Below are 20,602 nucleotides of genomic sequence, written 5' to 3' on the forward strand. Positions count from 1 at the left end.
ACGCACATAGAAGACAGCCATCTGCAAGCCAGGAGGAGGGCTCTCACCAGAACCTGACTGCGCCAGGGCCCTGATCTTGGACTTGTAGCCTCCAGAACTGTGAGAAATAAATGTCTGTTGTTGAAATTGCCCAGTCTAATGGTGTCCTGTTACAGCAGCCTGAGCGGACTAAAATAGCGCTTTTATATATCTTTACCTCTTGATTTGCATTACATTATTTGTTACCATGAGTTAAGCGTTTGTATTTTGTTTTGTAATTATAATTGCTGCCATTTATTGAGCGTTTACCGAGTGCCAGGTCCTATTCTGAGTACTTTGGAGTCATTAAATCTTCATAACAATGCCATGTGGGGGCACCGTCCGCATCCTGCAAGTTCTGGTCGCTGGAAAGCAGCAGGGCCTCTGGCCCCAAGTGGTCTGGGTTCCTGGTGACACTGCAGTCCTGCCTGGATGCAGGAGACCACAGTTTGCGGTAGATGAGTCTTGGTTTTGTATTTACGGAGACATCCCCACCGGCACTCTTCCCGGGACTCCTTCAGATGTCGGAGTTCTTTGCGTGGTCCCTGTGTCTGGTGGGCTTCGTGGAGGGTGTGTCCTTGCTGGCAGAACTCGCAGGAGCGGGGCCGTCTTCCTGGCCTGTGTGTCCTGGAATGAGCTTTGCAGGAGCAGACCGTGCTCCTCTGGCCGTCCCCCGGCCTGGCTCCCCGTGGTGCTGGCCCTGAGCTCCGCTGAGCGCCTCGGCCCGGCGCCCGCCCTTGTGCTTATTCGCCGGCGCTGCACGTGGAAGCCTCTGTCAGTGTCTCGGTGTGTGTGTTCAGTCAGGTTTTTAGAGCCAATTGGTGTCACGTTCCCTGAGGGCTGCTGTGTGCCCGAATACCTGTCTCTCGGCCTCAGAACTGCTCCGAGTCTCTGGCTGTGAATGTTAGAAATTGGAGGCAAGACTCGTTCCCCCTTTGGTGACGGCGGTTCACGTTGGTCAGTGTATTAGTTGCCTTTCCGAAGCTGCCTTCTAGTGTACGCGGGACGGTCGGCGCAGCATCCGTCCTGCCCTTCCGCCCACAGGACGGGCTCTGCCTTTGCTTTAGGGAGCCCATCTCTTCCACGTGACTCTGCCAGGCTGTGTGGGTTCCTCTTCCGGTGGCTGGCCGCACCTCCGTCCCTCCGGGAGACCTTTCCCCTTGGGTGACTTGAATCATTTTCTTTTTCCTCTGTGTTCATCTTGTTGAACTCGGCTCTTCTTGCTCTGGCTCGCGGTGTGTGTCCTTAGCACGGTAGCTCCCCTGTGCCCTCATTCTGCTCTTTGTCGTCGGGGAACCCGACGTTATTGACACGTTCTTACCAAGGTTGCTTTTCTGTAGAACAAGGACCCAGAGCAGGTTTTTCCCGATCTTAGCTTGTGTGTTCTTCGGTGTTGGGTGCTGGGTGTTGTTTCTATCACGGACTGGGTTCCTCTCTGTCCTGTTTCTCTTTGTTTTCTGAGGCCTGTTGATGGGGTGGCTGCCAGGGCAGACCTCACAGGCTGCCTTTCTGCTGATGTGGGTATGTGTGTTCCTGCTGTGCCCTTTTCACCTCACTGAGAAATTTCAGCCCAGGCTGCAGGCTTGAAAGGCTGGCCGTGTTCTGGGCTGGTCTTTCTGGGACCTGGCAGCCCGGTGGGGAGAGGGTGTGACAGCCTTGGGGCAGTCGGCAGGCACCTTTGTCCGGGCCCAAGTCTTCCTGAAGGACTCCAGCTTTCTCAGGCCTCTTCGGTCCTCTTCTTTCTGGCCACTGGGTTTCTTCCAAAGCCTGGCAGTCTTGTTTGCCCCAAAGTCGGCCCAGGGTTGCTGTGCCCCAGACTCAGGGTGCCTCTGTTCCCTAGGCCACGCAGGCTTCTTCCTGGTTCCCGAAGCCTCCCAAGCTCATCCTTGCTGTGGGGGGCCTTGGCCTACTCTTCCTTTTCCCAGGATGCTGTCCCCCGACCTGTGCGAGTCTGGCTGCTGCTTGCTCTTCTGTCCAGGCCCCAGTACCGGCCCCTCCCCATCCAACCTGGGGTAGCCATGGGGATGGCCGTGGGCCACCATTTGGAAGCTGCAGAGTGCACTCTACTTTTTCTGGTTTATTTTGGTTATCACGTCCCTCTCCATGCTGCCCTCGCCCTGCTCCCAACTCATCTGGTCGCGCTCACTGCTCCGTAGCCAGTTATCAGGAGAGTGCCAGCTGCGTAGTAGGGCTACAGGAAATACCTGTAGAAAAAGGGGTTGCATCTGCTTTCCACGCTTCCATACTGACTTCAACCTTTGGATCCATTAAGTCCTTTCCTTTCAATTTTTGGCAGCATTCCAGTACTATTGTCCCTTACTCTTAAAATTTTTTTCTGGTCATCTGGCGGGGCCTTGGGAGTCTGGTGAGTGCTGAACCCCTCTCCTGAGCCTTTCAAAGGTTGCCATGTCTAGTATGGGCCCAGGAGAATTGGTGCAAATGACTTGTTTCCTCCTTTAAACTAAATGGAAACAATCCTGGCTGATTGAATGAAAAGTAAATGCGTGAAAGTTAAAAGTTGTATTAGTTTTTACTCTTCTGATGGTGTAAATTGAACTTTATACACATGCTGGATGCAGCGAAGTGAGAAAGCTTCATCACAGTAGACTTCCAGGTGTGTGAATGCACCAGCGTGTGGGATGGCCCTGGCCCTTGTGAGGTGTCGGCATCTGGCAGGTGATGAGTGCCCACCGTGTGCATGTCTGTGGGCCGCATGGAACTGGCCACGGGCTCTCCCAGGTGCTTTTCCAGTCTTGGTGACATCCCGTCCTCTATCAGGGGCACTGGGACAACTTGTCCCATTAGGACAACAGCACCGGAAGTGAGACTCTTCGTGTCTGGCATTGGATACCTACTGAGTGGTCAGGGCAAGGCGGGCAGCCGGTGGGAACGGAGCAGCTCTAGGAGGTGGCAGTGGAGTGTGGAGGTTCCAGAGGTCTGCAGGAAGCCCCCAGGGCGGGGTGGTTGGTGGGAAGTAGGAGGCTCCGGGCAGTGCTTCGAGCAGCCTGGGCAGACAGTAGAGGTGCTGCCCTGCCTGAGCTCTTCATGCAAGACACACACCTCTGGCTGGTGGTTTAACTGCTGAGCCTTCCGTAAGAAGGGGTGGTGATGGTGCTTATCAGGGTCCTGCTCGCTGAGGTGTGTCCTACAGTGCCTGGACAGAGCCAGCAGGTGGTAAATGTCAGCTAATAAGAAGAATATTGATATGACATGCTCACCAACGAATTGTGGGCTTTTCCCTGTCGAGTCTAAATGTAGCCTCAGAATCTTACTCAGCCCAGCTCTGTGGCAGCAGGGCCTGTGATGAGAGCGGGCACCATAGAGAAGGCCTGTTCGCTCTACCTGGTGTGGTGTGGCCAGAGAGAGTTGGGGTACTTGAGAGAACACCCCCTTCCTCAGACAAGTCTTTGGGCTCGTTTTTCCGCATCGTCAGAGGATTTTCTTGGATTGTGGGGGTAGTGTTTCTGGGAACCCTGTCTGGTGGGGGGAGCATGTGCCGCAGTCTGGAGTCACTTCCTGAACCCGTGGCTTGGGTGGCACTAGGGTCAGAACTTCAGGGCTGAAGGGGCCTGTAGCCTGCTGGACCTCGACGCTGAGCAGTCAGTAGGGTCCCCTAGGCCTCCACGGTGCGGGGCCTGGCTCACTCGTGGGCTGGGACGGAGCCAGAAGAAAATGCCCCTGCTGGTGTGCCCCCTAAGGTAGAGGCAGGAGACCAGAGACTCAACACAAGCATAGAGGGGTCTGCCCTGTGACCTTTGGAGGTAAAGTTGGTGTCAATTAACGAAGCTGAAGTGATGCTTTTTTTGGGCGGGGGGTTATGATTGTAAAAGCAATAATGTACTTATTGAAGAAATTTGGAAAGACAGAAGTTGCCCATAATTTTCCTGCTAACATTTCAGCATATTTCTGTCTACGGTTTCTAATGCTGCTCTAAATGTATTGCACAGGCGTCATCTTGTATTTGTTTAATTCAAGGTAAGTGGTTCCTCCGGTCATTGAAAAGCTCTTTTAAACAATTTAAAAATATTACGTGGATATACATGATTCTCTAAATAGAGTTCTATTTACAACTTTCCACTCTTTGTAAAGGGACCCACAGTGAGTTTCTGCACATATTTCTGTATGTCGGGTCACTTGAGTGTGGCTTCCCAGCTCTGTGGCTAAACACCCAAGTTCCAGAGCTACACAGCTCTGGCTCTGAGTCTCGGCTATGTGATACTGGGCTGGTTACCATCTGCCTAAAGAATACTTGAGTTTTCTCATCTGTAAAATGGAGACAGTAGTATTTGCTTTGAAGACTGTTTGGGAGGCTCTAATGAAAATGCTGGTAATGTGGATCTGGTACTGTGTAGCATTCCCCAGAACAGTAATGTTTTCAGACTCTTATTAATCTTCCTCACAAGATTATCCCAGCTCACCTTCCCATCGAGGGTAGGGATCTCTGGAAAGATGACAGAACATACAGCTATTTTCATTTCGAAAATGATGCAGCTGCTTGAGCTAGCAAACAAGGCTGGGGACTCTGGCTTTTCGATGTAGCCATGCGGTTCCGTCTGAGCACCCTCCAGGTGGCTGCAGTGGTTGGTAATTGTGCTGCGGCTGCCGAGCGTGCGCCAGTGCAGGAGAAAGCCCAGTGAAGGTACCTTCTTGGCCCCTCCTTGCCCAAGCAGCTCTCCTGGCTGTGAGCGCGTCCATAGGAGTGAGGGTCCTAGGTTGCACTGTGGGCTCTCTAGGACGCCAGCATCAGGGGACTGAGTCCTTTGGTCATTTTGCCCCTTTGGTCGTGGGTTGTGGACGTGCTAAGCAAGCTGTTTTTCTCCAGCTGGTCCTTGCATCATGGGGTGGTTTTGGGGGTTATAATGCAAAATGGTTCTGAGTAGTACTAACTCCACCACTGGACTGTTGACTCAGGTTATGAAATGCTGGGTTAGCTTCATTCTGGTCTGTAGGATGCTCCCAGGTGCTTCACTAGAGTTTCTCTAGAAGCCATGTCTGAACGTCCTTTCTTCTCTAGCAGTAGATTCAGAAGAAATGCATTAAATTAAGGACGTTTGTTACAGCTTTATTACAAGCTTCTGGTATCTATGTTCTTTCTGTTCTGAGAGGAAGAGAAGACTGCTGTGGTTCTCTGGCTTCTGAGTGGCCCCAGGGCCTTTTCTTGCACTTGCAGTGTGATTGGGTTTGCTTTGCTAAGGCAGAAGAGGGTCATTTCCTTTGCTGTCCTTCAGTTTAGGTTCTGAAACTCTCTCAAACCTCTACCTGCACCACGGTTCAAAGTGACTGATCCCAGGAGGGGTATTAGAGGGAAGGGGACAGAGAGCTCACTTTTACTGGGAGCTGAATGTGCATGGACCAGAGTTACAGTAGCATTGATGATTCCAAATTGTAGAGCCCTTCTGACCTGGCTGTTTTGTGAATGTTCAGATGGCTTTAGCCTCTTCAGCCCAGGTTGGCCTTGGCCTGCCCCACAGCAACTGTGCCCTCCCAGCCCACCCTGCCTACTCCAACCCCAAGGAGGTACCCTCCTCTTCCTATCTGTTGCTCTCAGCCTCCTCCCCTTGTAGCAGCTTCTCCCAAGGGCCTCACTCTTCCATTAACATGTTAAAAGCACTTGCAAGGGTAGCTTTGTTCAAAGCCTTCTGGAGAGAAACCTACATAGGGTCTTTGGAGTGGAGAGCTGCTCATGGGCAGGCCTTTAAAGCAGGCTGATGGGAGCCTGGCAGGGCAGCTGCCACATTAACAACATAAGGGAACTTTCTGGAAACACACTGGGTTCTAATTTGCAGTTTCAGTTGTTTTCCTTCCATTTTTGAGCTTTTATTTAAAAAAATAAACCTTTGAAGGTCTTCTCAAGGTTTTCTAAGTAATTGGTGCAGGTATTAATTTCCTTGTAACATAATTAAAAATAAATAAAAACGATTTGTAATTAGTTCATTAACTGTATCAATACATGGGTAATTTATAGAGGATCGTTCACACCTGAAAATAGAAATATCCAGCCATTCCTGCATGGATGTCTGCACTTGCCGTGGGCTTAGGAGCCCATTCTTTCCAGTTAGGGTCTGAGTCCACACCTGCCTCTTCACAGTCTGTGCCTGTCGCTTGGGGTGGGGCCTGAGTCCTCGTCCCCCTGCACGTCCAGCAGCACATGCTTTAACGTCCATACCACTCCAGTGGTTAACTCCAAATGGTGACTAAGGCATTGTTTTGGGCAAAAATTTAGACTGTGAACATTGTGGAGCCAAGGCGAAGGAGCTCCAATTTCTGAGAAACCACTGGCTTTTGAAAGGTTTTAAGAAGAGTGTGTGTGTGTGTGTGGGGGGGGGGAGATGGAATAACTTAACAGTGGAAGATAGTTTCTAGTATTTTCTATTGCATTTTCCATTGTAATGGAAAGCTTGGTTTTCCCCTAGCATTTGGAATTGACCAAGTTTCTGGGGGATGTTACAGGTAAACTGGAACCTGTGGTTCACAGTACGGACAGGGACCATGGGGACAGGGGCCCTGGGAACCAGTGTTTAGGGTTTAAGATCTCAGGGAGCTGGGAAAGTCCAATGGGTGACTCTTTAGAGCACAGGTCCTATTTAGAGGTTCAGGTGCTGAAAACTGGAGGTGTGTTGGAGGCCGTGCACATGTTCATCTGCCTTCCCTGTTCCCCTAAGAAAATGATGCATAAAATCTGCCCTATCGCTTTCCTTAGAAGAAACAGTGGGATTTAAAGTCTAGGGGAGCAGACAAACGCACCTGTGCTTCTCCCCTCAGGACAGCATCATTCACCGTCAGGCATGTTTCCTTTGCCCCCTTTCTTCCCACGCTGTTTTATTTAAAATACATTTCATTGTCTTCACTTTGGGCCCCTTGTTTCTTTGTTTCCCTTTACCTGCTGCAGTGCATCCTCCCACCCTCCTTGGTGAGTACAGAGAAGTCACCTTTGGGCCACTTGCAGATGGTCCTGGGGCTGGGAGAAGGGTAGGGGGCCGGCTCTGCCTGGGGCTGGACACCCAGGTCCTGCGCTCACCTGTGGCGCCTACAGAACCAGCCCCGCCTCCCTCGCTCTGACTCAGGGTTAGACAAAGCTGAGAACTGTGGAAGCCCAGCAGCTCAGCTTCTAAAATCAAACATCATCCTGCTGCAGTGTATTCATCAATAGCTCTGTTCGCTGTGAATCAGATAGTTTGGTTTGCTAACTGAATAATACATCTTTCACCTTCTAAAATAGCCCATGGAGTTGGGTTCCATGAATATTTACAGCAGCCATATACCGGGTGCTCGTACAGACACTAAAATGTTGCTGACCTTCATTATTTGGTACGAAAAGCAGAAATGAATTTGGGAAATGTACTAAAAATTGAGCAGTCATTACCTTTTGAATGGGGTTGGGCTCTTGTCAGAGAGCAATTGTAGGTGAGAAACGTCTTTCTCATTTATCACAGAACTTTATATTCTAGTATTCTATTTAGTTTAAAAATACACTGGGAAATAATGCTTCAGAAGTCCAGTACTTTCATGATTAAAACTGAAATTTACTGCAAACTGGTCTCACCATTTCCATCTTAAAATACCCAGAAAATGAATCATTCAGGGCTTGCTCCACTGTGATGTGTCAGTGTGAGATTCTCCGAGATCGAATCTGAGTTGCACCTGATCTGTACCGGCCGTCGCCTTGCTGGAGTGTCCGCGTTCCGCTTCTCCGAGACAGGACGTCCGAGGTGTGCCGTGTCCGCTCCCCCGTGGCTCGCAGCCCTCCTCTTGCACACAGGGCAGCGGACCTCCTTCCCCACTGCGTGTGCCCAAGTGGATGACCTACTTAAGATGAGAAACGCCTCCGCAGGCAGCATTCTCTCTCCCCAGCAGTGTGTACGCTTGGCTTCTTGGCCTTAGGAGGAGGTTTGTGCCGTGCACAGGTTCCTGACTTGATTCATGGCTCTGTGGCTGGAGAGCGGCGGAGTGGGCCGCACATTTTCGTGGGTCCTGGCGTATACTTTTGTTGCCTCCCCAACATGCCGTGGGGTCAACTTCTAATCCCTTTTTTTGTTGAATCTGAGGTGCCTTTGCATGCAAAAAGTTGAACCATTTGAAATTGTCGTTTCTGTGGGTCAGAAATACAAACTTTGTATAGACTACTTCCTGTAGAGATCAGCTGACCAAAAAAGATGCAACATTGTGAAATGTACCTTGAAGGAAGAAAAACATTTAATTTTGAACTGATCTGATGCCCAGCCATTGATTGAAAATTGCATCCCAATTCCAGACATATTAGTGCCTTCTAGTGAAGATAGAAGAACAGTCTTAGCTCAATTCCATAATTAAATCAGTTTCTTTGGAAAATGCCCTAATCAGGCACCATTGTTACTAACCTCTTGTTAAGCCATTAAAGCATAGTGTTGTAAATGTAGCAGTAAGTATGTGTTTATATTACATCAAGAACTGTTACGTTTAGCTTTGACAGACATGGTTCTCTCCGTCCACATTTAGCCCCAAGATTTTACAATGTTTATTTTAGAGGAAGTTTGGAAAAGAGAGTCCCAAGACCTGTTAGAAGGTGTTTTGTTTTTAATTGAGGTGTAGTTGTCGTATTGCATCACATTGCTCCCAGGCGTAGGACACAGTTCCCCAAGTCACCCACGCTCCCCGCAGAGGAGTGTGATCACCACCTTTCCCTCTACAGCACAGCGTTACTGCATTCCCCGTGTTGTACTTGTCCTCTTGGTGACTTATTTTATAATTTGAAAGTTTGTCTCTTTTAATCCCTTTTGCTTATTTACTCAGTCCCCCACCCCCTGCCCCTCTGGCAACCATGTTTCTTCTCTGTGTTTATGAGTCCATTTTTGGGCTTTTTTGTTATTTGCTTGTTCTTTAGATTCTACCTGTAAGTGAAATCGTATGCTGTTTGTCTTTATCTGACTTCTTCACCTTACATAATACCCTTTAGGTCCATCCATGTGGTTATAAATGGCAAGTTTCATTCTTTTCTATGGCTAAGATTCCATTGTATATGTGTGCTGCATCCTTATCCATTCATCTATCAGTGGACACTTGAGTTGCTTCCATATGTTGTCTGTACACACAGCCAAGAGACACATGAAAAGATGCTCAACATCACTCCTCATCAGGGACACGCAAATCAAAACCACGATGAGATAGGACCTCACGCCTGTTAGAATGGCTAGTATCAAAAAGATAAATAATAGGTGTTGGCGAGAATGTGCACAAAAAACCCTTGTGCACTTTTGGTGGGAACGTGAATTGGTGCAGCCGCTAGAGAATAGTACGGAGGTTCCTCAGAAAATTAAATACAGAACTACCATATCATCCAGTAATTTTACTGGGTATTTACCCAAAGCAAATGAAAACAGTACTTTGAAAAGATATGTGCACCCCTGTGTTTATTGCGGCATTATTTGCGGTAGTGTGTGTTTAATCCACTTGGCGTTCTGTTTGTGGGGGGGGTGGAGCCCCGTAAGTGAGCCTTATCCACAGCGGGCCGCTTCTGTTGTTGTGGGCTCCAGGCCTGCAGGATGAGAAGAGGGAGGGCCTGGGGGAGGGGACAGGGCCCTTGCATCCAGTCCTGGAGAAGCTCGAGAAGTGTGCTCTCGTGGGGCTGCCCCTGTCTACTTTCTGTTAGGTTTGGCCTGTCTCAGGTGAAGTTGAGGAAGCAGCAGGCAGAGCTGCCTTTCTCAGATGGACCGCCAGTCACACGTGGCTATTTAGATGTAAATTAAGTCAGATGAAAACTCCATGTCCTCAGCTGCAGTAACACATTTCAGGTGCTCAGTAGCCCCCAGCACAGAACATGTCCATCCCCATGGCAAGTTGTGTCGGCTGCACCCTGCTGGAGAGCACATGGCTCTACTCTCCCCTCCCTGCGGCCGACCTGCTACCTGTGCACCCCTCAGCTGTCTGCTCAGGGCCTGCTTAGTGAACCCAGACCCGTACAAGCCAGCTTTGCTCTGGGAGCTCACTGCCTTGGGTGAGGCAGATGGGAAGAGGCATCAGGGGTTTGGAAGCCTGACTAACTCGATCTTTTTTTTTTTAAGGAATCTATATTCATTAAAATTAGAAAATGCACACCAGCAAAAACAATATAAAAATCACAGTCTTGTCATCTAAAATGCAGTTGACTTTTTCCTGTTTATTTTTTTAATTTATATGATGAGCATGTTCTTATAAAGAACAAACAAGCCTCAAGCAGTCTAGAAGTGTCTGTAGTAGAAAGTGGAGTGTTCTCACGCCGGCCCATCCTGCTCTCCTGGCTGGGAAATGCCATGGGCATTGGCATGTGGCCTTTTAGACCTTTTTATGTATTTGGTGCATATATGGGCCAGACATTCATATGGAGGGGGGGCCATGTCTTTATTTGTCTCTGCACCACCCGTCTGTCAGCGCACACACATCTTCCTCGTTGTTAATGAGTGGACAGTGTCTCACGTGGGACCATGTCTTACGGCCAGAGGTCCTGCAGTGAGCATGCGCTGTGGATTCCTGTGTGTGTTTCATGGTCTCCCATCAGAGGGTCCCGGAAGTTATAAATTATCAGCTTACCCCAGAGTAGGCCAGGGTCTGGTCTTTGTGCAGAGTCAAATTTGTCATATTTCTGCCATGTGCAGCTGTCATTTGCTTTTTAATTTGTTTACACTCAGCATGTTTTTGGATAAAGTTCTTCAGTCTTTGTGTTGTGGTTGTCATTTTATATTGGAGTCTGGAAAACCCTCCTCCAAGTCCAAAATAGTGGATGGTTTCCTGTGGTTTTTAGCTTCTGTTTGATTTTTTTCACCTGAAAAATTCAACCCTGCATCTGTATTATATTTTCAAGTGTAGAACAAGGTAGGAGTCTCACACCGTGTTCTTCAGTTTCCTGCATCAGGGTTTGGTTTAGCTACAGAGAACAGAAGTAATGGAGCATTGGTGGTCCAGTCTAGATGATGGGCTTATCCTTTTTTCTTGCCTACCTTCCTTGCTCCACACTGGGGGCCTTTCTCAGGGTCATGGGGGCCTCTCTTCCCTTAAGAAACCTTCTGAGAAAGTATGTTGCCAGCCCCCACCAGGGCTCTCTGGCCACCTGAGGTTGGGGGAGGGGCCCCTCAGGATCCTGGTGGACAGCCAGCTTCTGCCACATGAGGCCGTGTCCTAGGGCCTCCCATTAAATGATCGTAGTTTCCTGCTGGTTTTGAGGTGCCACCTCTGTGATCTGTTGTAGAGGAGATTTTTCTGTGATGGTCACAGCGTAGAAATTATCATGGAAGATTTGGAGACTGACTGCTGGTGGGCTGACATTGAGTTCTATGAGGTAGCAGCTAATTGTGGAGAAGGAGACTTCAGTGTGGTTTTATGTAGATCTGCTGTCAGCTGTGAAATGCCTTTGAGGTTTTGATATGTGAGAAGAGTGAGCTTCCTTGTGTTTGTTTCTGAGCAGTAATGATCGTGTAGACATAAATGATTATGGACATAACTATGAACCGCTTTGGAGACTTGAACATGTGGGTGTATTCAGGATCGGAAGTCATAGACTCATAAAATGACCTGTGTTGTAGCTGATGCCTGCAGTTGGGCATGTGGTTGATAGCGCTTAATTGTGAAAGTATGTTGTCGGAAACATAAAATGCAGCTTCTTAAAGTGATGAGAATTACATGTAACATTAGTGTTGAGTAAAATAATGCAAACTGTTTAGCACTGTTTGCGATGTGAAGTTGGAATATATTTTATGGGGAATGTAGATCTTAAATGACAGGCTCATAAGTGAAATATTTATTTAACCAAAACGTGCTTTGATTGATCCATTCACGTTGGTCAGATGCTGTCCATGCGCAAGCACTGTTCTGGTGCTGGGATCACGCAGTGAGCTGTGAGCCCCACACCGTGCTCGGGAAGGGTGTGGGGGGCAGGGGTGCTGCTTCCCCTGTCCGGTGTGGGTTCTGTTGAACTACTCTGATTCCGCCGTTCTTCCCAGGGTGGGCAGCCGTCCCCTCCCTGCTCGAGTCCCCTGCCCCTCACCCAGTCCTTGGTGCTTCCTTACTTATTGGAGGGTTCCCTGAGGAGCCCACTGAGCAGGAGCAGGCAGCTGAGGGGGCTCTTGGGGTTCGCCCAGATGTCACGATGGTTAGACCTTCCTGTGTCTTTCTGGGCCGATGGTGCCCTCACACCCCAGAGCGCCGTGGTCTTGGGGCAGCTCCTGGAGTCATGCGGTGCCTCGCTGAACTTTGTTCGCCTCGAGGAAGGGCCAGCAGGGGGGCTTCTTGTCCAGCCAGTCGGCCGGGAGTGCCCCTTCTAGTCCCAGGAGGCAAAGTAAAAATACACTTCCTATCTAATACTTGTTACAGCGGGTCACTTTTAGGCCCAATTTAATACACGTTTCAGATAGGTATGTTGTTAGCACATCTTATTGGCGGAACGGGACACTTGAAATCAGGAGGCCTGTGTGTTCCACTTGGCACCACTTCCTGCTCTGGGAATGTGGGCATGCCTTGACCTCGTTGTTCATCTCTCCTGAAATACGGGCAGGGGAGAAATGCTCGGCAGCCCCTCCTTGTGTCCCAAGCCAGTCAACAGACATCAGATAAAACTGACACTGTCCACTGGTGGGGTTGTGTCTGCAGACGGGCAGCAAGCCCTCCCTCCATGCTCCTTCCTTTCCTGGCGTGTTGAGGGTGACTGGGCTCAGGAGTCCTGCCTGGGAGGCTGGGGGGGTGGGGTGGGCAGCTTAAAAGAAAGTTGATGGTGCATTCTGTTCTGCAGGTCACTGCTGACGTGCAGTGACAGTTGGGCAAATTGGTATGCCCTGTTTACAGGGTGTTTTAACGTATTAAATTTGTGGGATGTGGATAGAATTTTAGCATGCTAGCTCTGGTATTCTTTGATGACTTTGGGCCGATTGTTTAATTAATTAGGCCTCTATCTTTGTTATTTTGCTTCTAAACTTTATGCTTCTGTTACCAGGACAGTACTGAGAGTTGTAGGGGAGCATGCGTTCCTTGTGCTTCCCATGAGCCAACTTCTCACCTCAGGTGATGGCTGTTCAGCGTCACAGACTCTTCTCCGGAGGAGCCCCCTCTGCCTTCCAGACAGTGTTCCACCGAGTCAGTGACTGACACAGGAGACCCTAAGACGTCCTTGCTAACAGGGAGGGTCGCCTGTGGCTCTTCCCTGGTGTGGGCGCTAATCCGCTAATCTGATGTATTGAGTCCTGCTAATAATGTGGCCAATCGGTGACAAATTCTAGGTAACGTCTCCATCTTAAACAGGCCTGCTGAGCTGCCGGTGGGGCCGTGGTTCCATGCTTTATGGTGTCGTCGGTGGGCTTACTGACTGTTGAAGTGATGGAAGCTTTACTCCCCAAACCTTGGAGTTTGATAGATATTTGGAAAAATTGCTGCATTTTAATATTGTATGACTTACGACCTTTTGGATTTATAGAAATTGGACTCGTGGCTGGCTGAATCACCATCATGGTTGAGTGAGATTTTCTTTTCTGGATTTTCTAAAAAATTAAACACGGTAAACTTAATTTTAAGTTCCAGTGATAGCCTGATTGTATTGCACGGGTACCAAGGACAAGGGTGTTGAGGATTGATTTCCTCCTAGAGTCCCGTGCGTGCTTTCAGTGGCCTCCACGCGCCTTCAGACCTGCTGCACAGTGTTAGGAATGGTCGCTCCATGTCATTTTTGGGGGTGCGGGCAGCACTTCAGGTGAGACAGAGAGGGGCCGATAGAATATGTGAGGTGATATGATGCCCCTTGCCTTTGTCACTGGACACTAATCGGTCCTATTGAGAAGTCTTTCCTTCTGGTATGTGGACTATTTTGCTAGTTATTGAGCTAACATTATGTTATTATTGAGCAAATTTTATTTTGTCTTTGTTTTATTAATCAAACTTTAGAGTGCAAGCAGGTGAATTTGATTTGTTTTATTTCCCAGGATTAGATTACTTGGCCCCCTAGAATTCATCCTTCAGACTGACCAAGGATGACGGTCTTTCCTTCCCCCAGAAGGAGTCTTTGGTGTAGATCCTTGGCCCTGAAAGTGACCTCCCCAAGCCCTGGCCCGCCCCAGGACAGGCTTTTTCGCCCAGGGTGGGCAGAAGGTCCCAGAGGTGGCTCCTGAGGCAGAGGTGTGAGCGAGGCAGTGCTCGGAGCTCCCTCTTCTGCTGGGAACGCTACAGTTGGATCTCTGTTAGGAACAGAGGGCCGGACACATTGCGCCCTATCCACATTGGCTCGGGGACCTCCTGGGTGGCTGGCACCTTCAGGGGAGGACAGCTGAGTGGTGGCCCCGGGGAGGCTTTGCGGCCTGCAGGGTCTCCCCCGCCGTGGGGGCCACCGTGGGGGCCGCCGTGGGACTGGGAGGCCCTGCGTGCATCCCACCCTGGCCTCCAGGGATGGGCTTCCCTCGGCCTCCTAGTGCCGGCCCCACAGTGACTGTCGTGGACGCGGCCTTCAGTGCTCAGAGGAAGTGTCCGACCTCGTGCTGGTGGGATTGGCCCGCGGTCTGGGCCACAGCCGCTGCCGCGATGTCTGCCGCAGGGCTTCCATTTTACCCGGTGCTCGCGGAGGAGAGCAGAGCGCAGCGCGGTAACTCGAGTGTGTTTTCTCTTCTGTCCACCAGACTTCATGAGGAAATCATTGACTTTTACAACTTCATGTCCCCTTGTCCTGAAGAAGCAGCCATGCGACGGGAGGTGGTGAAGCGGATCGAAACCGTGGTTAAAGACCTTTGGCCAGCGGCTGACGTGGGTTCACTCTTTACTGTACTTGTGTCACACCAGGGACGGCGAGCACCCGGGGTCGTAGTGCCCCCCCCCCCCCCCCCCCCCCGCCCACACACACACACCCGGCCTGGCCCTCGTGGCTCCGAGGCAGGGCTTCTGCAGGCGTGGCCCCGGGGAGGGCGGGGGGGGGGGGTGTGTGGCCCCTGGGAGTTCGTGAGACCTGCATGTTCCCAGGCCCTGCCCCGCACCTTCCCGAGCAGCGCCCCTGGGGTGGGGCCTGTGCCCCGTGCCTCACACGCCCGCCAGGTGAGGGTGGGGACCGCGGGCCGAAGGAAATTTGTTTCTGGAGTAGTGTGATTATCATTCTTTTCAACTCGCCTTGAGGTTAGAAATTCTACCCCTCGCCCTCATTACACAACATGCAGCATGTATTCCTTTTTGTGGAACTGGAAAGAATTTCCTCACGTAGCACTTTACCGTGCACGGATGTGTGTTCCTTGAGACGGGGGCCATGGGCACTTGGGGTGCTTGGCATAGGCAGTAACATACGTCCTGTGACCGAGTTGATGACAGCCCAGGGCGCCTGTCCTCATCAGTCAGCCTCCCCTACTGATGGTGGTGACTGGAGACCACCCAGTGATGGATGGATGAGCTGGGCTGGGGAAGGCATGAGTGCTCCCGGGGGACAGGGGCAGCCCCTCCATTCCCTTCCTCTTCTGTGATGACATGCCACATTTTTGTCTTTAAACGTGAGTGCCCTGGGGCAAAGCCCCACTTCTGAGCCTTGGCTACAGGTTTGAAAATTGTTGTCAGCTTTGAGCAGTTATGGGAAAGGCCAATAATTGTCTCATCTCTTAATTGGAGTTGTTAACCATTCCTTTTTGGGGTAGGTCTTTAAGGTAAAGGTGAAGAGGATTTTGTTTGATGGTGCTTTGCTGCACCCCTGGCCCCCACCCTGTGCCCCAACTTGCAGGGCAGGTCTGTTTTCCCCCAGAGTGGGAGTGAGGCCTTTCAGTGAGCAGCGGGGGAAGGCGGACTGTTTGAATTGTCCCTTGTTGTGAGACAGCCGCTCTTCTCTTCCAGGTACAGATCTTTGGCAGCTTTAGTACAGGCCTTTATCTCCCAACCAGGTGAGTATCAGATCTGAACCGCTCAGGTTAGTGCTGACGCATGTTTAGTTGGGGTGGGCCGTGTCTGCATGCGTGTTAAAGGCTAAATGTAGAATTCTCAGGCTAGAAATGTAAGCTAAAGGAAAAGACTGTGGAGTACAGAGGGAAAATTGCAGGAAATAAAATTTAATCTAGTGTTATGATAATTGATTGTATTTTTCCTTTTGCACTTTATTTGGTATGTTACAAAAATGCTGGACACCAGAAACATAAAGACCAGTGGGAGGGTCATGGGAAGAAAATGCGGTAGAAAATATTCTGAAAGTTTTGGATATGTTTTTGAAAATTGATCTTCTATTTTAATGAAGATTCAAGCAAAATTCTATTTAAACAGTATTTTATAAGTATTTTGTATTTTTTAATTGAAAAATGTCCAGTAAGTGTGCATCGTAAAATTGTTCTCCAGTGTTTCCTCGTCAGGAACTATCTCAATACCCAAATCAGTTTTATGTGCATTGTTTCCTTAAGAGCTTACTCTCTCCTAATCCACTGTTAACATTTGGACTATGAAGAGGCTGTGCTCTCAGAATTTGGGGTTGGCATTGGCAGGGACAGGAGGGAATTGACCAGATTGCAGGTGCCGGGAAGCCCCGGTCAGCAGGAGGGAGGCAGTGTAGATGGCACGGAAGGAAAAGCCGGGGAGCCTCGGGGGCAGGCGTTTTAATTTCAACCTCTTCGATTACTGGGGATGCTGTAACACAACATCCTTGTGTTACGGTAGTTCATAAAGTGCATCTTCCCTCCCTCAGAGGGTTCGGCTTCACGCGGGTGTGTGTGTGTGTGGCCCTGGAAGGAGATGGGAGTGTGCACGCCGTGGTACTGGTCTGCCCCAGATGTGTGTGTTCCTGGAGAGTGATGTGAACCAGGGCTTCACGCTCACTTGTTCTTCTGTCCAGTGACATCGACTTAGTGGTCTTTGGAAAGTGGGAGCGTCCTCCTCTGCAGCTGTTGGAGCAAGCTCTGCGGAAGCACAATGTGGCCGAGCCGTGCTCCATCAAAGTCCTTGACAAAGCTACAGTAAGTGGGGGGCCCTGCGGAGGCTTTCTCACACTCGGCAGCAGTCGTGAGTCACCTGTGGCTTTAGCTTAGGCTGTTGGCAGGGGTTACAACTTACACTTTGGAAGACTCCTCTCCTTCTGATGTAAATGTACTTGTGTTTATTTAGAATATGAGAATTACCAGCTGAGAACCTATTTCATGACGATCCGAACGACTGCAGGTTGTGAGAGCATCATGCTGCACTTGGCACTAAAATATGATCAGTGAGCTTTCGTTAGGACGTAAGAGAAGGACGCATTCAGGTGCTGCCCGTTCAGGCGCACACAGTTGATGATGAAAGCATGGTATCTGCACAGAAAGTGATTACCATTTGCCAAGTTATATATAAGAAACAGAACTCGCCTATTCCTTTCATTGTTCAAAATTTTATCCATGTAAAGACCTTTGATCATGGGGAGAAGTTGGAAGATGAGGCTGCTTTGTTGTGTGCTCATCAAGGTTTATCTGAGTCCAAGATCAGAGACGGTTCAGGAACTGAAGTCACTTGCCCGCTGTGTGGTCGTGCCCCCGAGCCCTTCCCTCTTGGGGCTCGGCCATTGTCCTGTGGTGTTGGCTCCTCGATGAGAACGAGGCAGTGGCGGTCTCTGACCAGGTGTCCTGGTTTAGATGTAGAGAGGAGCTGGAGAGGCCAGGCCTGGTTGTCCTGGGCTCCAGAGCATTCTGGCAGACAGACCGTGTCGAGTAGTAACTGCTTTCACACACGGTCTCCTCTGCTGCTAGGGGTCTAGCATAGGCTTAAGGGGAACTGAGCCCCACTGGTCTTCCGCTGCCCCTTTCTGTCATCGCAAGCTGGTGCCGGGCAGCCCCACCATCATCTCATCCGGGGCCCCGGGGCCCAGCAGGAGGGCTGTGTTTAAGAAGAAAGCTTGTGTATATTGAACAACCACCGAAAAATAAGTATTGTGGTGCTCTTACTAATCTCTAGGATCTGGGGTTCAACCTGTGGGTGTATAGGAAAGTGTGTGTGTGTGTGTGTGTGTGTGTGTGTGTGTGTGGCAGGCGGGCACCAGGAGTGGTTTCGGGAAAGCATTCGTGAGTGTAGAGAGGAAGGTGCTCCGTAGCCGTGTCCAGTGGTGATGGGGAGCAGGAATTCTTCACAAGGGAGATAGTATATTGTAGAGGCATGGGCTCCTTCTGAAACAGTTTGTGGTGAGTTCTTTGGGAAAGCCTTTTGTTTTCTGCCTTCCTGGACCACACTGGCTGTGGCTCACTGTGCCTGGCGGTCCTGGCAGTTTTAATGATCTCCAGGAGTCGCCGTCACCGCCAGCTGCCGGTCCCTGTGTCCTTGGCAGTTTGCGGCCAGATTAGGTGTGCACCCCGGATTCTGTGAGGTGTCCTAAACCTTTTATTAGACCTCACTTGTTTTGGTTAGGGAACATCCTTTTCCATTTCTTAGAGGCTGAAGGAAACAAAGTCTTGCCTTTTGTTGCTGGAAGAACACAATTTTGTGTGGGGGGTGGGGAGGAGTGTGGTCTGTATGGCTGCTGGGGCAGCTTTGATGAGGCTGGTTTTGAGCACCTTGTGATGGTGAGTCTTTTTGATGAGAATATTTTCAAAAAAGCTTCTTATTCTCTGGTTTTACAGGGAAGTGGTTTTTTGGTTTTGTTTTGTTTTTTAGTTAAATTGTCTTAGTGAAAACCCAAAGTAGAATTGTTTGGAGAAACAACATCAGCACAAAATAGAATTGAAAAACTGGCTTTGAAGTTACTCTGAGTGTTTTCAGAAATTCTTGCAAATGTAATTTGGGGACCTGGAGCCCCTCTGCATCATCAGGCACCCCCGGGGGGACAGGGACTTAGTCAACTTCTCCTGTAGCCCGGGCCTTCCCGAAAGTAGTGGCTGAGGCTGAGTCAGGCCAGGAGGGCTGGGCGGAGGTGAGCACTGGCCGTTTTCGGGGCGGGGGGCAGGGGGGCCTGCGTTCCAGGGACTAATGAGGTTGACACTGGCAAAAATCCCTTTTCTTCTCGTTTTTTAAAATCTCTCAGCTCTTTTGTGAGTTAGGGAACAAACCTCTCTGTACAACATAGGAAAAATTTTGATGCCAGACTGCAGTGAATGTTGGCCATTAAGGTATAGTTTTTTCAATTAAATCTTTGCAGGTACCTATAATAAAACTCACGGACCAGGAGACTGAAGTTAAAGTCGACATCAGCTTTAACATGGAGACTGGGGTCCGGGCTGCGGAGCTCATCAAGAATTACATGAAGGTGCTGCCCTGGGCGAGCTAGGACTGTCAGAACGGGGGGTCGGTTATGTTGGGCATCTTACAGAACTTTAACCTGAATGATAGTCTTTAACGATGAAGACTGTACAGTTAAATTATTTATCCTACAATATTATTTCTAGAGATACTTGGAAATTAATATAACTGTTCTGTAGATTTACTTTCCTATTGAGTGTTATTTTAGAGAGCTTTGTGAAAATGTTCTTTCTCACGATTACAAAATGACCGTCCTTGGAGCTTAGCGCGCCTGATTTGCGAGTTTAGTTTATTGGAAGTAGAATACATCATGATACAGTTTGCTTACTTTGGGTCGTCTCAGTGCCTCACGATGGGCTAGCGGACTTGTTCATTGAGCTGCCAGGTGTGTGGTCTAGTTAAACAGATGGTCTGTCCCTCCTATCTTAGGGAGAGGGGCGAAATCCTTTATAGAGGCAACCCCAGCGTCGTAATCTGGAGACTGCCTCTGCCCACAGGTTCAGGGACCTTGTTCCTTCAGTTTTTCCCTTAACTCTGCAGCAGCAGGCTTGTCTGCCTTAACCGCTTCCCTTCCCTTCTGTGCCCAGGAGAACATGAAAACAGAAGCTTCCACTGTCCCCACACCCTCTTCTCCAGCCTCTCTCCATTTCCTTGTTACCTTCACTCTGCTCTCCCTATTCTTCTGCTCTTGTTTTCCCGCCTCATGATCTGCCCTCACCCTGACTCCTCCTCTCTTGGGGGCCTCTGGGTGTTGGAGTTTTGCACATCAGTTCCAGGACCTTCCTGGCTGTATCCCCTCCTCCCCTTCCTGCCCCCGACCTGCACCTGTCATGGAGCAAGCTAGGCCATGGGGAATAATTTGAAGGAACACACTCACCCATACTCCCTGAGCTCTTCTTTGTTGGAGGAGCTGCTCCAAACTCATACCTGCAGAACCGTGACCTGGGATGTGGCTCCCAATGGGGATCTTAGCAAGCCCCTCACATAATTAATTCTCAGGCCCCTAAAAATTGAGGATGATTGGCCTAGAGCCTTCCAAGTGACAAGAGGATTGAGTAAGCTTTTCTTTCTACTATGTGAAATTTGCTGTGTGACAAATCTTTAAAGGTATATTAACTAATTTTTTTTTTTTTTTTTGAATTTACAGAAATATTCATTGCTGCCTTACTTGATTTTAGTATTGAAACAGTTCCTCCTGCAGAGGGACCTGAATGAAGTTTTTACAGGTGGAATTAGCTCCTACAGCCTAATTTTAATGGCCATTAGCTTTCTACAGGTGAGTGTGTGTTCTCTCTAGAGACTTTCGTAGGCGCACATTCTCCCTTGATGTTGTGAAGCCATTGCTTGGTGGATTCCAGCCGCCCTTGCTCTCCCTGCATTCTTCTGCTTTGGTTTAGTAGAAATTGACTTCTGATTGTCATACTAAAACCAGTTTGATTAATATTTCTTTCCT

The 20,602-nt window shown here is 49.5% G+C and overlaps 1 protein-coding gene across 4 annotated transcripts in view; it reads left to right on the plus strand.

The window, feature by feature from the left end:
• Positions 1-20,602, plus strand: part of TENT4A (terminal nucleotidyltransferase 4A) — a 45,878-nt gene that overhangs the window by 12,223 nt on the left and 13,053 nt on the right. For all 4 annotated transcript variants that reach the window (XM_078066546.1, XM_078066547.1, XM_078066545.1 and 1 more), the window contains exons 2-6: positions 14,619-14,742; positions 15,805-15,851; positions 16,787-16,907; positions 19,049-19,156; positions 20,297-20,425. In XM_078066546.1, the coding sequence (XP_077922672.1) occupies positions 14,619-14,742; positions 15,805-15,851; positions 16,787-16,907; positions 19,049-19,156; positions 20,297-20,425 (529 nt within the window). The remainder of the gene's footprint in view (positions 1-14,618; positions 14,743-15,804; positions 15,852-16,786; positions 16,908-19,048; positions 19,157-20,296; positions 20,426-20,602) is intronic.

Source organism: Halichoerus grypus, chromosome 2 (genome assembly GCF_964656455.1).
Source record: "Halichoerus grypus chromosome 2, mHalGry1.hap1.1, whole genome shotgun sequence".
In the NCBI taxonomy this organism is placed as follows: domain Eukaryota; kingdom Metazoa; phylum Chordata; class Mammalia; order Carnivora; family Phocidae; genus Halichoerus; species Halichoerus grypus.